Consider the following 14,237-nt stretch of genomic DNA (forward strand, 5'->3'; position numbering starts at 1 on the left):
AACGGCAAGAAGAAATGTTTAAAAGTATACTTTAATCACACAACAAACACCAAATCAAACTTTATTTTTTTGGGTATGGGGGTTCACATTCAAGCTCATCAAGTTAAGTCCAAAGGAATATGGATTAAACCTCTATTCCACAGAGCAAAATATCAAAGAAAAATTATATAACTTGCATCCAAATAAACTCTTACCTTTAGTCAAGTTTCAATTCTTCACCACTCTCACTTGAGTCAGTTTCAATTCTTCACAAATGTCTTTACATATGAGAAAAAAGGAAACATGAAACATGAACAATGGTTGAAGATCAAATAATGCATGATTTCTAAGTTACAAGAAAATGGACAACTCATATGAAAGATTCCAAAAAATGAAGAACTATTCTAAATTAGCAAGAATTAAACCAAATACTAACAAATTTACCACTACTGCAAGTATCCTTACTGTTCAAACGCTTCGACAACCACCACACTATTGTCCCTAATCACCTGAAATGGAAAGAAAAAAATCAATTCTTGACTACACCAGTGGTAATTAATGAAAGCAACAAACATAAAATCTCTCTCTCAAAGTATGTTTGGAGCTTATTTGTGTGATTGAAGTTTGATTTGGAGTTTAGTGTGATTAAAATATACTTTTACACTTTTGTTCATTTGGAGTTTCTAATGGATTTTGAGTAATTTAAAGTAGTGTATCAAGTCTTCTTCTTAATGCTTATGATTTCATTTCAAATCGTGCAGATTGGGTATTGAAACTTGGTTTTGGAGTTGTCGAGTGATTTCAAGATCACTGGATTTTCCTTGTCGTTTGGACGAATGGTTGGAAGGCATTGGATATCGTTGGACTGGTGATTCATTTTGAAAAATCTATGATCAACTTGATGGGGTAATCAAAGACCATCAAGCCTTCGATACTAGTTTTAATATATTTTTTTTAGAGTAGTGTTTGAACATTACTCTTTGTAATAATCATCTATCAAATTTCATATGATGGAGAAGAGCTTGATTTTCTTTATTATTGAACTGGTGAGAATTTTGTTTTCTTTGTTGTTGAATTCTTGAGGTTGTAAGTTATATATCGACAATATTGAAGAAGTGAAGCTTTGCTAAAGCTATTGAAAAATTTGTATGGTTGTTTATTTGGTTTGATGAATGTATATGTGTGTATATATATATGTGTGTCATAAGCAATTCTTTAGCCAAAATACTGGAATAATTTATAGGTAAACATCTATTATTAAAAATTAAAAAAATCATAAACAAACTTGACAAGTTAAACGTGTCAAGAAGTTTTGTACTTGACACTTTATTCTTGTCAAGAACACCCATATTATGACATTTTTCATATATCAAGTCAAGTATATCTTGACATTTTTAACATATCAAGTAAAAAAATATCTTAACCTTTTTTCTTGGTCAAGAACATCCACATTCTTGACATTTCAAACATGTCAACTGTCATTGTTTTTTACTTTTTTTTCTAGTCGAGAACAAAGTGACACTTTACATTTTAAAAAAAAAAGTCAAGAAACATTGTTTTTGTAGTAGTGGATGTTAATGGTGAAATTTAATGTGTTGAGGTTATAGTTGCAATCCACGAAATTAATGTTTGACGATTTTTTAATACATAGTATTTGTGTTTTGGATGACCATGAAGATTTTAGCTATTACAGTATTTATGTGAAAATATGATAAAGATTATTTCTACTACAAGGTGTTTGTATGACTTAATCTACCAAACATTTAAATGATTATTTTTAATATGACAAATATATTAATTCAAATAGAAGGTATTTGTGATGTTTGGTTTGAGAATTCTTTTAACAAAGGTATTTGATAGTTATTTTGAATATAAGAGATTTGATTTATTTGGTGAGATATTGTCATCACGGGATTTGTTGGTTTACATGGTTTAGGCTAACTAAGATTTCGGTTGATTTTAGTATGTATAACAATATATGATAAAGTTGAGATCTGTGGGGCTTAGTATGAAGCAGGCTTCATCAAATACCTATTTTGAAGTTTGAAAAACATGTTTGACCATTTTTCAAAACCCTGATTTTATTTTGGCCATTTGTCCCACCACCCCTATTTCTACTCTCTCTCCTTTTTTTTTCCCCTCCTTTTGTAGGGTCGAATTTTCTACTATATTCAAAGCTCATCTTTCTTTGTGGCAGCCTTAGCCTTTTTCAATTCCCCCAAAATCAAATCGAGGTTAAATTTACTCTTTACATTTTATTAGCTCTCTTCCAATTAAATGGTTAAAAAAAAGAGGGACATTTTGGATGAAGTTTGCTGAATATTCTTAAATTAAATAATATCATATCATTTATGAGAAATTATTGGGGCTTAAAATAAAATGTTCATACAATTGGGAGCTGGATCAACTTATTCTCTTATTTTGGGAAGTAATAGTGTTTTAGATATATACGAACCTGCAATGAAAAATACAAAAACAATTTTATTTTATTTTTTCTTAGCTCTAACACGGTTGAGATTCAAATTCAACCATTTTGGTCAAGAGTATACACTTTAGGCTTATTTTGTCGTTGCTTGTTTTCTAATAAATACTTTATGTACTCTATTCACTAACTTTCGCTATGACATATTTGAAATGATTTTTTATTCTAGTTCAACAATCTTAATACTTGATGCATGCAATTGGTTTATATTAAGATTGATAAATGTGTGAGAACATTTAAATTATTTAAAGAGACCCTTATATAGTTAATAGCTTTCTCTTTTCAACGATATTTTCAACTTTCAAATGGAATAATAACATATTTTCAACTTTTAGATATGAAGTTGATAATATAAATTCATGTTAATTAAATTATGTTCACGTTGTTTTAGTAGACATCTTATACCATTTAATTTTTTTCTTCCCTTTTCTCTCTAAAAATTAAATACATCACTAGATTAAAAGGGAAAAAGGAAAGATGGATAGAATATGGTATGAAATAGAGAGAAGACTAATCACATATAATGTGGTATAAAGTTATATTTTTCATTTAAACATAGTTGAATTAATTAAAATATATTCGAATTTGTTTTCTGTTTAAAGTTATTTATAAATTTGAATAATTGGAATTTCATTAGCATTCCAACACAGAACATGACAAGGAACAATAATTTTGGTAATGAAAATAAGTTTAAATATATGTTTTAGTATTAATGTCACAATATATATTTTTTAAATTTACTCTCTATAATTAAATGTTTCAATTTAGTTTTTCACTATTGGTAAATGTTAAAATTGGTTGATAATTAATTTCCTGGTATAATATGTAGTAAATTGGAAAATCTTTAGGGGAGATGAAAGGTCATATAAGATAAGAAAATTTGAAATATCTTATACCAGTTTTGGTTGGTGATCCAAGAACATAAATTTAAAAATAAGAAATTTAATATAAATAAAAGTATTCTATGTTTTCTTCGTTTTAGATGTGTTTGATTAAAAATTCAGAAATTAGGGTTAATTTTAGAGAAAACTTATTAAAAGGACTATTCTTAAATCTCAAAATAATTTCTTCCCCACTTTTTAGAACTTAAAAGTTTTGACATTATGTTTACCTCATTTTCAAATAATTTTACAAAATTACTCTTTCTTCTTTTGGTTCTCTTCCTCTCCAATGCGACCAATTTTGATGAGATCACACACCCAGTTGCGACAAGTTCACACGAGCAACTCCATCCGTCTTCTTATTCTTCTACTCTCCCTCTATTCAATTTACGTTACAGAGTGTGACCAAAGAGCGAGAGTAAGAGAGCGAGACCGTGAGAGAAAGGGAGAGAGCGAGAGCAAGAGTGAGAAAGTCCATTCTAGATGCGTGAAGCTTATTTTTTATAATTTCACTCAAATTTAATACCAACAAGGGATAAAGAAAAAACAAATATTCAGAAGAGTGAGTGAAAAGAAGAAAAGGAAAGTGATTCACTATTTGTTTGGGCCCCTAATTTGGTGGTGTCAAAAGTTGTGAATCCGAGGTTCAAAATGGGCCGACCAATGTGCAACGCCAGAGGATGTTTCGGTCTTTACCCTTTGCCCATTGTCTCACATTTTCTTTACCATCTCCCTTTCTTCCTCCCACCTTGTCCCTAAATTTATACACTTAATTCAAGTTTACTTTCACATATTTTAAAGTCTATTATGAAAAATGTTACAAAAATTGACACTAATTAAAAGGAAAAAAAAAAAAAAAATCATATTGGGGTCATTTATGGGAATTTGCCACTCCCCAATCCCCAAACCAGTAAATGCTGGGCCGATTTTGGGCCCATCACGAGAGCGTAAAACCCCTTTCTCCTGGCCCACATTCTTTTGAATGTCACCCCTTCACATCATTTTTAGACCACATTTGGAACATTTTACTATTCTAACATACCTTTAACTAGCAATCTGAAAGGGATACCATGATTTCATTTGATTTTAGATCTCATTAATAATTCCACCAAAATATTCCAAATATGACTTCAACTATATAATGTTTTATTTCAATTATTATCAAAAACAATCTTTGAGACGAGACTGATTAGTGTTTTGTCATACTAATTGTCAAATTGATAGTTCAACGGTAATTGACATTTTTTCTTTTATAGAGGTTGGAGGTTCGATCCTCCATTTCCATAATTGTTGTACTAAAAAAAAGTCATAGAAGAGACCTTAATTTCGTACTATAAATCAGCATATGAATACATAAATTACGACCTTACATATTTGTTTGATATTATTATCTAGCCAACCAACCTACATTAATAGTGGTTTGTGTGTGTATAAAGTTAGTATTGAATGTTGAAAACATTCTTAGTCCTTTTCCTAAGTATGAAGTTTTTAATGCCAACCCAAAGAAATGGGTGAAATTAACAAGAATATTGAATAAAGAGGAGGGCAAAAACAGAAGGGAGGTGTTTCTTTAATTGCAAGGGGATCACGTGACTGTCACTTTCTAAAATGATATCGGATATAAAAAGATATACGTAATAAAAATTTAAAACTACTATATGTGGCTTTAAGCATGCAGCTGCAGGCCGCTGTGTGGGTTTTTTTTTTTTTTTTTTTTTTTTTTTTTTTTAAATAATTATAAAAACTCCTAAAGTCTGAAAAAGAGGACATTTATGAGATGATAAAAATTCTTATTTTTTTATTTTTTGAAAAGTGATAAAAATTCATATAAGGTTTATGAATTTTGAGCGGGAAATCTCCATTTAAAACAATCTAAAATGTCTACCAGCTTCACATTTTATTTAAATATTATTTTTGTCTTTATACTTTACACTCTAATAAAAAATTTGCTTTTAAAAACTTAAAACATTTAAGGTACATTACTCTATGGTAAACTATTATTAATTTTTTTTACGGAAGATCTTAATTTTAGATTTATTAAAAACATAAAAATTAAAGGAAAATTTTTATAAATAGAAAAATTCAAAAAATATTTACACTTTACAGCAAAAAGTTCCAAAGGTGATTTGTACTTTTAGAACTTTTTGCTATAAAGAATATTTTTAAATATTTTTTATATTTAAAAAGATCCCAAAATTAAAGTACGATAATTAAAAGTAAAAAGATTAAAATAAAATGAAATCTAAAGTACAAAGATCAAAATGTTATTTTAACCAAAACTTTTCTTTCAAATTTTCTAGAATAAATAGAGAGAGAGAAAAAATTAGAATGTGTTTCAAAGAGTGTGTTTGGTGTGTATACATTTATGTATTTGAGTTCCACAATTATGAAGGTGCGAAATGATTAACATTTGAAATAATAATTGGTGTCTTTATCCACCACATGGATGCACGGATTGATAGCTGGGTTTGGTATTATACCCTACCTCCATGCATTTTTTAATTCACAAATTCATTAGTATATGCCATTAAATACATATGTGAAAGTAGTGAAATTGACCCTAAAATGATAAAAATTCAAGACTCAATCTTATACGATTGTTATAATTTCTATAGTTAGATAAGTTTAAGTGTCTAACACTTTATAAGTTTGAAGACTCAATTTTTCCGATTGAAAGTTTTATGAATGGATTTTTGTGATTTGTCCTAAAATTATATAATAAAAAAATAGAAAGCTATTTAAACTACTAAGTATTATAACAACTATCTTTATCCTTTGAAAAAAAATGATATATTTATTCACACTAAATAAATATGCACACTAATTATTTAATGCATGGACCTTCATCTTGAACCTAGACTCCAAAGAAACTGGGATGTAATCATATAAAATTGTTACAAGAACAGCATTATTATTGCATTGCAATTGTTCATAACTGCCTGAAAAAAAACCCCATTATGTGCTAACAAAACACACTACTAGCAATTCAAAATTGAGAGACACTTCAAGAAGGGAGAATTAATATTTCTAGAAATGAAAAATGAAGGGTCTCTGTTTAGCAATGACAATAATACTAAATATTATGTTTTCATAGCTCCAGCTCTGAGAAAGATGAACAAAATTAAACAGAACTGAGCTAATATAACTTGATTTTGTCGAACCCCCTCTTATTTATTCAATCGCTGTACACAAAAACTTGAAAAAGGAAAAAAAAAAAAGGAAAAAAAAAAAAGAAGGAAAAAACCCGATTCAAATGGATGCTCTGTTCTTCATCATCACAAATTCGTAATGGATCAGCGATATTCATGGCCAAGTCGAAGCTCCAAATCGAGTTCTTCATTTTTCCAGACACCTCTGTTTTGATCAATTTGAAGGCTGAGATTGGCTCCGAGAAGTTGTTGATTGACGACGGTTGGGGATCTGATCTGAGGGTGAATAGGGAAGTTGGCGGCGGCGGTGTCGAAGTACATCCGGTAAGACGGTGGTGGGGGGTAATAAGAGGGAGTTGGTTGAGTTGGAATAGGAGGGAAGAATTGGTCGTTGGAATGGGAATGGGAAGAAGAAGAGGAATGAATAAAATTACGATGTTTGGCCTTGGCGCGGTCTTTGCGATGAATGTTCATATGGCCACCAAGGGCTTGGGCGTTAGTGAAGCCACGCTTGCAAAATGTGCACTCGTAAGGGCGTTTTGTGGGGTCATTTTCAGTGTCGTCGTCTTTCAAATGATGATGATCTTGTGGCTCATATTCATCGCTCGAACTGTCCCAGCTCCCCTGTTTTCCAAAATCCATGCAGAACCCAAAAAGTTTGTTTTAAAAATGTAGAGAAGAAAGAAAGCAATAGGTAAAAGGCTGCTAGAAAGTGGAGATTTTATACAGAGAACAAAAAGTGGAAGGAGGTAGAAAGACAAAGACAAACACAAAACATCTGCATTTTTCCATTGTGGCATTTATGGATGTTTGTGAAAGAGGCTTATATGGGATTCAGTTTGCCGAAGAAACCATATAATATAATTTAATAATGTAAAATGTAATTAATTTATGGTTTGATGAGTGAGCCAGCCCAGCCCAGCCCAGCCCAGCCGGCTGTCGAAGAAAAAGAAATAAATGAGGGATTGAAAAAAATGTGAAGAGGAACGTGGGCCAATGTGTGGGCGATATAGATATATATTGTTTTGGGGTTTTGAGCTGGTCACAGTGAGGGTCACGAGAGATACCCCTTCTAAACAGCAATGCTTCTCTCCTTCATCTTTTACATGTGATTATAATACTCGCAATTATGGCCCATACCAATCTCATATCATATCCCCCTCCTTTTCAATACTCTACTCCCATCTACATTCTCATTTTTTCTTAACACTTCCCCAACTAGTAAATTTTAAACGTAAACAACACTCAACAAATCGAAATCAATACTGGACAAAACAATATTGCAAGGGCTTCAATATACGACTTGTCCGAATCACATATTTTGATTCCAAAACTTAAATTATTTGTTTGCATTCATTTCGGTGATACGTTGTCCAAGTTACAATTCTTAATCCCAATATGCATCTTTTTATACACATTGGAATTAAAGCTGCCATACATTTATTTTCCAATTATATAACTCCTAGACTCAAATGGATGATTGGCTAATAGTTTATGTGCTTTCTAATAGAGTGGCTAAGTTGCCAATCTAAAAATCAACCAAGGTTTTAACCTTTTTTTTTTTTTTTTTTTTAATCGACCTAAGTTACCAGAAACTTTATTTATAGTACTACAACGTTATTTTTCTCCTTTTTGACGTTAGATATTGTTCTTTAATTTTTTTCCCTGTTTAATTACAAGTTTGGTCAAACTTTCAAAATTTGATGTATATGTCCTTAAACCTTAAAAATATTTAATAAGCTCTAATGTTTAAATTTTGTCTTATAAATCTTTGAGATATTTTTATTTTTTTTTAGAAACATCCATGTATTAGATGTAAAGTTGAATTTTATGTCTAATATAAGAGCGTAAAACTTTTAGTTTTCTCTTTATTAATTCAATGAATTTTGCATAATATCAAATATGTTAAGGAATTATTAGTTACAAAATTGAAAATATTAAAACATGCAAGCAAATTTTTTTTTTGAATATTTGCGAATTTATTACAAATTTAAAAGTTTAGGAACAAAACAAACACAAATTTAAAAGTTTAGAAACTTATTAATCACTTTCTAAAATCCAAGAACTAAATAGACGTAAACTTGAATAATCATAGATTAAACATATAATGTAACAAGAAAAAAGAAAAAGAATTAGTTCAACAATATGTGAGGATGAAGATTCAAGGTTTTGATTTTTTGGTAAATAGTAACATTTTAATAAGTTAAAGTTATACTCAAGTTATCATATTTAAATAAAAAAACGATATGATAAAATTCTCTTATCATGAATTTTTTTTCTTCTAATCAATGTGAGACTTTATTTGCACTTAATATATATCAACATATATATATCTCGAGTAACAAAATACATAAACTCTGGACGAAGATGTTAGAAGTTTGAATAATGTCGTTGATATTATTATTGACGTTGAACTAACGAAAAGGAAAAATGTAATTGTGGATTTGATGTTGATGTTAGAGGAAGTAATTAATAGTAAAGAGGAATTGAAGAAGAGGTCAAGGGAAAGAAAAGGAAAGGGTTGTGAAATTAATGTAATAAATAGAAGCTAGGTAAGCTTCCATCAATGTCTTTAGATGGAGGGTGGGGTCCACAAGAGGGGAGCAGTTTAAAAGAGAATAAAGATGATTGTAACTCTCTTCCTATTATTTAATTATTATGGAAATACATTACCTTACCATATGTCTTCTTGTGTGACAGTTTCCATTTTTTTCCCCCTTAAATTTCTAATTTCTAATTTTCTTTTCTATTTAATATTTTTATTTTCTCCTATGTTAGACGGCCAAAACGCGTTTCCACTGCCACATGAATTGCCCTTTAAATGGCTAAATTTGACTTTCTGCTCTCCTATTTCCATACTACAATACCCAAAAAAAAAAAAAAAAATGTATTTGTTATGTATATTCTAAATTATTTTTGAATATTATTAATATTACATGTCCATAACATCTTTAGGTTATAAATTCATCTACAAACCTCTCCATTAATCTTTTTTAACTTTCTTAACCCCTCTTTATCTTTGGTCTTGTAACCATTATTCTCACAACCCTATAAACAGAGGTTGTAGAGATCATTCTATATATACCATAACAGACATAATACATATATTCTCTCTTTTTTTCTTTATTCATTATCTATCTTTCTCTCGTATTTTTATGATTGTTCTTCTTTTATCTCTATTTTATAACACGTTATCATCATGAGTTTCTACTGCTGAAATGTTTGTAGAGGTTGGAGTTGGTTTACAAGAACACAAATAATGTTAAAGACCCACTTGAATTATCTACATATTTTCAAGGTTATTTAAAACTAAAATTCAAAAAAGGCGAGTACTCTATTTTAATCATATATGTGATTCATGTGTTTGAAAATTGATTAATTTAATATTAGATTTTACCTTTGATCTAATCGAATTGTAAAGATCATAAAAAATTTTATGTGAGAATTCAAATTAAAATCTTTTATAGTTGGCTTGAAGCATTTGTGAGTTGTTTTTAGCCTTATTTACAATTTGGTTTTACATCTTTTGTTGACAACCATAATTCACACTCTATGTGTGCATGGGTCTTCATCACAATCTTTTTGTGTTGATGATGAGTACTTCATGGAGTTATGGGTAAAACTTAAATTGTCGAGTAATAAAATTTAAGCTTGAGAAACTCAAATAACCTTATTTTGAGTAATCCAAAATAGAAAGATATTGGAAATCAAATATTTATTGACTTTACATTTTTAGTTAAATTTTATATGAATTATCAAATATGCTATATAGTTTTATGTGTATGTTTAAAAATGTTGTATAATTTTGTCATTTAGATTAAAATTTATCATAGACTGCAAATGATACGTCTTATTTTTAAATATAATTCTTATTTTTGAAAGATTTGATTGAGCTGCTTTCCAAATCAATTCATATTCCTATATCTTTGAATATAATTGTTATATATGAAAAAATAAATTAGGATATTTGTTTTCTTAAGTGGATTCTGCATCCTTCTAGATAAGATTTGAGTTACTCTTAAATAAAGGTAAATTTCTCTCATAATAATATTATCTTTTATTCATTAAGATTCCCTTCTAATAATATTATATAATCTTTCAAATTTGAGAATAAATATTCAAAATTATCTTTAATTTTATTTGCAAACATTCAAGATATTTAAGATTATTTCTTAAAGTGAATTTGTTTTAATAAGATTAACAATTCACTTAGAAATTAACTCCTAATAAAAAGATTAATGAATTAGAAATAAAAATTGACTAAGGGAACTCTGTCTAATGATTGTTTTGGCTAGACTGAGGTATTTAAGCTAACGATAAGGGAACACCTCTATGTGAGAACTAACATGGGAGCTAAATTAGTCAATTTTTGTTTGCTATGCTAGAATTGAAATTTATTTGATTGTTGAATATTTAAATCATTCTCATATGGATAGATTTGTGAGCTTTTGAAATTTATGTATAGCGATTATATATATATAATTGACTGAATTCCTTTATGGCAAATTTTGAAAGTTATGCATAATAGCTAATTACTCTCCCTAAAATTATTTTTGATTTAATACACTGAAGTATCTTAAATCAATTAAATATGTTATGCTCTTGTATTAACCGTTTGAGGAAAAAAATTGAACATTGTGATGAATATTTATCTAATATCTTTTGCAGCTCAATAAAACATACAAGCAAATGTTTCTATGAAAAATAATGGATTTCGACTAAACCCTGAAGTGAATGTTCCAATATCTAATCATTGGGGTTAGAATCATGTTAATAGATGGAGAAATAATTATTCTATTAAAACCAAACACATATATAATGTTTTGATGCAAAAAAGACAATGATTTTGTACCTGTTGTACAGTAAGAGTCTTTTTGAAAAATTAAAATCCTTATTAATGAAAAAATCGATGTGTGGGAGAAAACTTTGCGAATTTATTTGAATTTCTTGAAGAGATTATAACTTATCTTTTTAACCCCTAAATATGATATTATTTGGGTGTTACGAGTTTCTTAGAATCTCCTGAAGAGATGATTATTGTTTTTGATCCACTTGTTTATGAGATATTTGGCTTTATTTTAAATCTCCCGAAGAGAATAAGAATAAGTAATATTTATGTTTTGCATATAACACATCTTTGCATATTATACTGATGTTTTCCAAAATTCAAATGCTTGAAGTGAAAAATTAAATATGATATTGAGTCCTGTAGACTTGATTAAAGAGTTTGGAAAAGAAAATAATATTTTGACAGATGAGTAAAATTGATAATTGATATACTTTATTCTCTTGTAAATCAAAGAGAAGTTTAGTAAATTTGGAAGGTATACGTTGTAATAGATATCATTTAGGAAATTGATAATATGAATAATATATGGTATTTATATACTATTTCTATTGTCTTCTAGCATATAGAAAAGTTATATTTTTCTTTCTAAATCGTATTCTCACATATTTGTGTAGTTGAAATATATGCAATAATAAACCTGAAGTTCATTGATCCAAATATATTTTCATTTGACATGATGAGTCATTTGGGTCAATAGTGAAAATTTATTGAAAATATACATTGACATCCATTGAAGAACTAGAAGATTCTTCCATCTAATAAAGTCATGGTGTCATGTTCTTAAGAGATTAATTATCAAACTCTCACTAGTTAAAATTGAAATGAAACCTTTCCTACTTTTGGAATAGATTTATGGTTTTATGATTTTTGTTAGCGCATCCAGTTGATGGTCACATATATACTTACTATTTTGTTTTGATAATGCTAGTGAGTTTGCATCCTAAATATTTAATAATTAAAAGGATAAGTGTTGAACATCTTGTAGCTTATGTTATGTTCAAATAGCAAAACTTCTAGATCTGTACGAAATCATAATATTGTGTATGCTCGATCAATGACCAATGAGCTTATAGCTAGAAGCCAGATATATTTCATCAAGATATGCAGTAAATGTTTAAATTGTTCCACAACAACAATTAAGATGATGGAACAATAAAAATCTATGTTGAAATTAATTTTACATCAAATAATTACTTTGAACCCTTGACGGGTTGATTATTTACTATAAATTTAATTGTTATTAATGAGTGTTGAATGAGAAATTTTGGACAAATCACAAGTTGCCACATCATTTACTAAATTAATGATGAAATTCCAAATTATTAAATTTGGGCCCAATTAGGAGTTGACATATGTCCCGAATTGGAGTTGAAGACAAATTTCGATGACGCCACGCGGTTTTATCATGACCGTTAAATCAGATAGATTAATTTGACCTAATTTGATATTATTATTTAGGTCAAAGTCCAACTAAGCCCAAAAATAGGTTGAATTTGACCGAAATATCAAATCAACTCAAAATCTGATTAATTGGGCCCAAAGGCCAGACCCATAGACCAACCAAGTCCAAGTCCAACTAATTGGACTCAAAGGCCAAGCCCATGGATTAACAAAGCCCAAGCCTAAGAAGGTCACTCGAGAGCCCTATAAATAGAGGAGCTCTTTCATTTGTGGAGGTCAGCAATTCGACATTCCAAAAAGCTTGGAGGGTATTCTTTACAATCTGAAGACTCCTCGACTCCTGAAGCTAACCACGCTTAAAGATTGAAGTCCTTTGAAAATACAAGCATTTAGAAGACCGAAGTCCTTTGAAGATACAAGCATTCTGACCACGCTTGAAAACTGAAGTCCTTTGAAGATACAAGCATTCTGAAGAGTGAAATCCTTTGAAGATATAAGAGTTCTGACCATGCTTGAAGACGATACAAGAATTCTAATAACTGGAAAAAAATACCAGTTATTATAAGCCTTTTATTTAGAACTATGAGGGCTAATAGGTAGAAAACGCAGTGATAATACTTAGAATTTGTGAAAAATCGAGTTTTGCGTTGATAAATACCTAAAACCTCACTGATCCAATATTATGCGTTATTCCATGCCAAAGTGTCTATTTTTGTAGCTATCGCAGGAATCAAACGCATGCGTTTGTAATAAGCAATCATAGATAAACGCATGCGTTGAAGCAAGGCGACCACAAAAGATGAACGCAGACGGCAACCCCATGCGTCCAACGCATGTGTCCAATGCATGGAGAACACGGTGAGCAAATAGAGATTATGTCTATGGAGTGACAACCATAATATAAGATAGCAAGATGGGTAGAACGCGTTGATAACTTCAGCTAAATTCAGCTCAGACGCATACCTTGGGAGTATCAATAAGATAAGGCGATGTGACAATGCCTATACCGCGACAAAAGCAGCAGTGAGCCATACCTCCATCATTACAGCTGTCGGCGTCCAAGTTCTATAAATAGCCCTTGAGATCTTCATTTTGAAACATCCGANCATCATTACAGCTGTCGGCGTCCAAGTTCTATAAATAGCCCTTGAGATCTTCATTTTGAAACATCCGAGCTTCTGCCACAAGGCAGAAGTTTGTGATCACAGATGAGAGCTTGAAAGAGATTTCCAGTGAGAATTCTTCATTTCCACAACCCGGACTGAGTGACGATCGGAGCATTCGCCGGAGATAGAGCTCGAGAGAGACATCTCCACCACTCAACCATGGCACCACTAGCAGCCTTGACGCAGAGTCCTTCATCTCCCTTCTAATCTCTGTATTGTATTACATTTTAGCTTGAGATATTAAGATATTTTGTTATCAATGAAAATCTTACTTCCTTTATTCCCGTTTTCTTCATCATCATCATCTCTATCATAGTTTATCTTCAGCGT

General features: G+C 30.0%; 1 protein-coding gene across 1 annotated transcript; it reads right to left on the bottom strand.

Moving 5' to 3' along the window:
* Positions 1-6,292: 6,292 nt before the first annotated feature.
* Positions 6,293-7,250, bottom strand: LOC120069488 (zinc finger protein 7-like). The gene has a single exon (XM_039021263.1). It carries the CDS (start codon positions 7,131-7,133, stop codon positions 6,636-6,638), a length of 498 nt encoding a protein of 165 aa, XP_038877191.1. The 5' UTR covers positions 7,134-7,250; the 3' UTR covers positions 6,293-6,635.
* Positions 7,251-14,237: the final 6,987 nt, after the last annotated feature.

Source organism: Benincasa hispida, unplaced genomic scaffold, assembly GCF_009727055.1.
Source record: "Benincasa hispida cultivar B227 unplaced genomic scaffold, ASM972705v1 Contig425, whole genome shotgun sequence".
In the NCBI taxonomy this organism is placed as follows: Eukaryota; Viridiplantae; Streptophyta; class Magnoliopsida; order Cucurbitales; family Cucurbitaceae; genus Benincasa; species Benincasa hispida.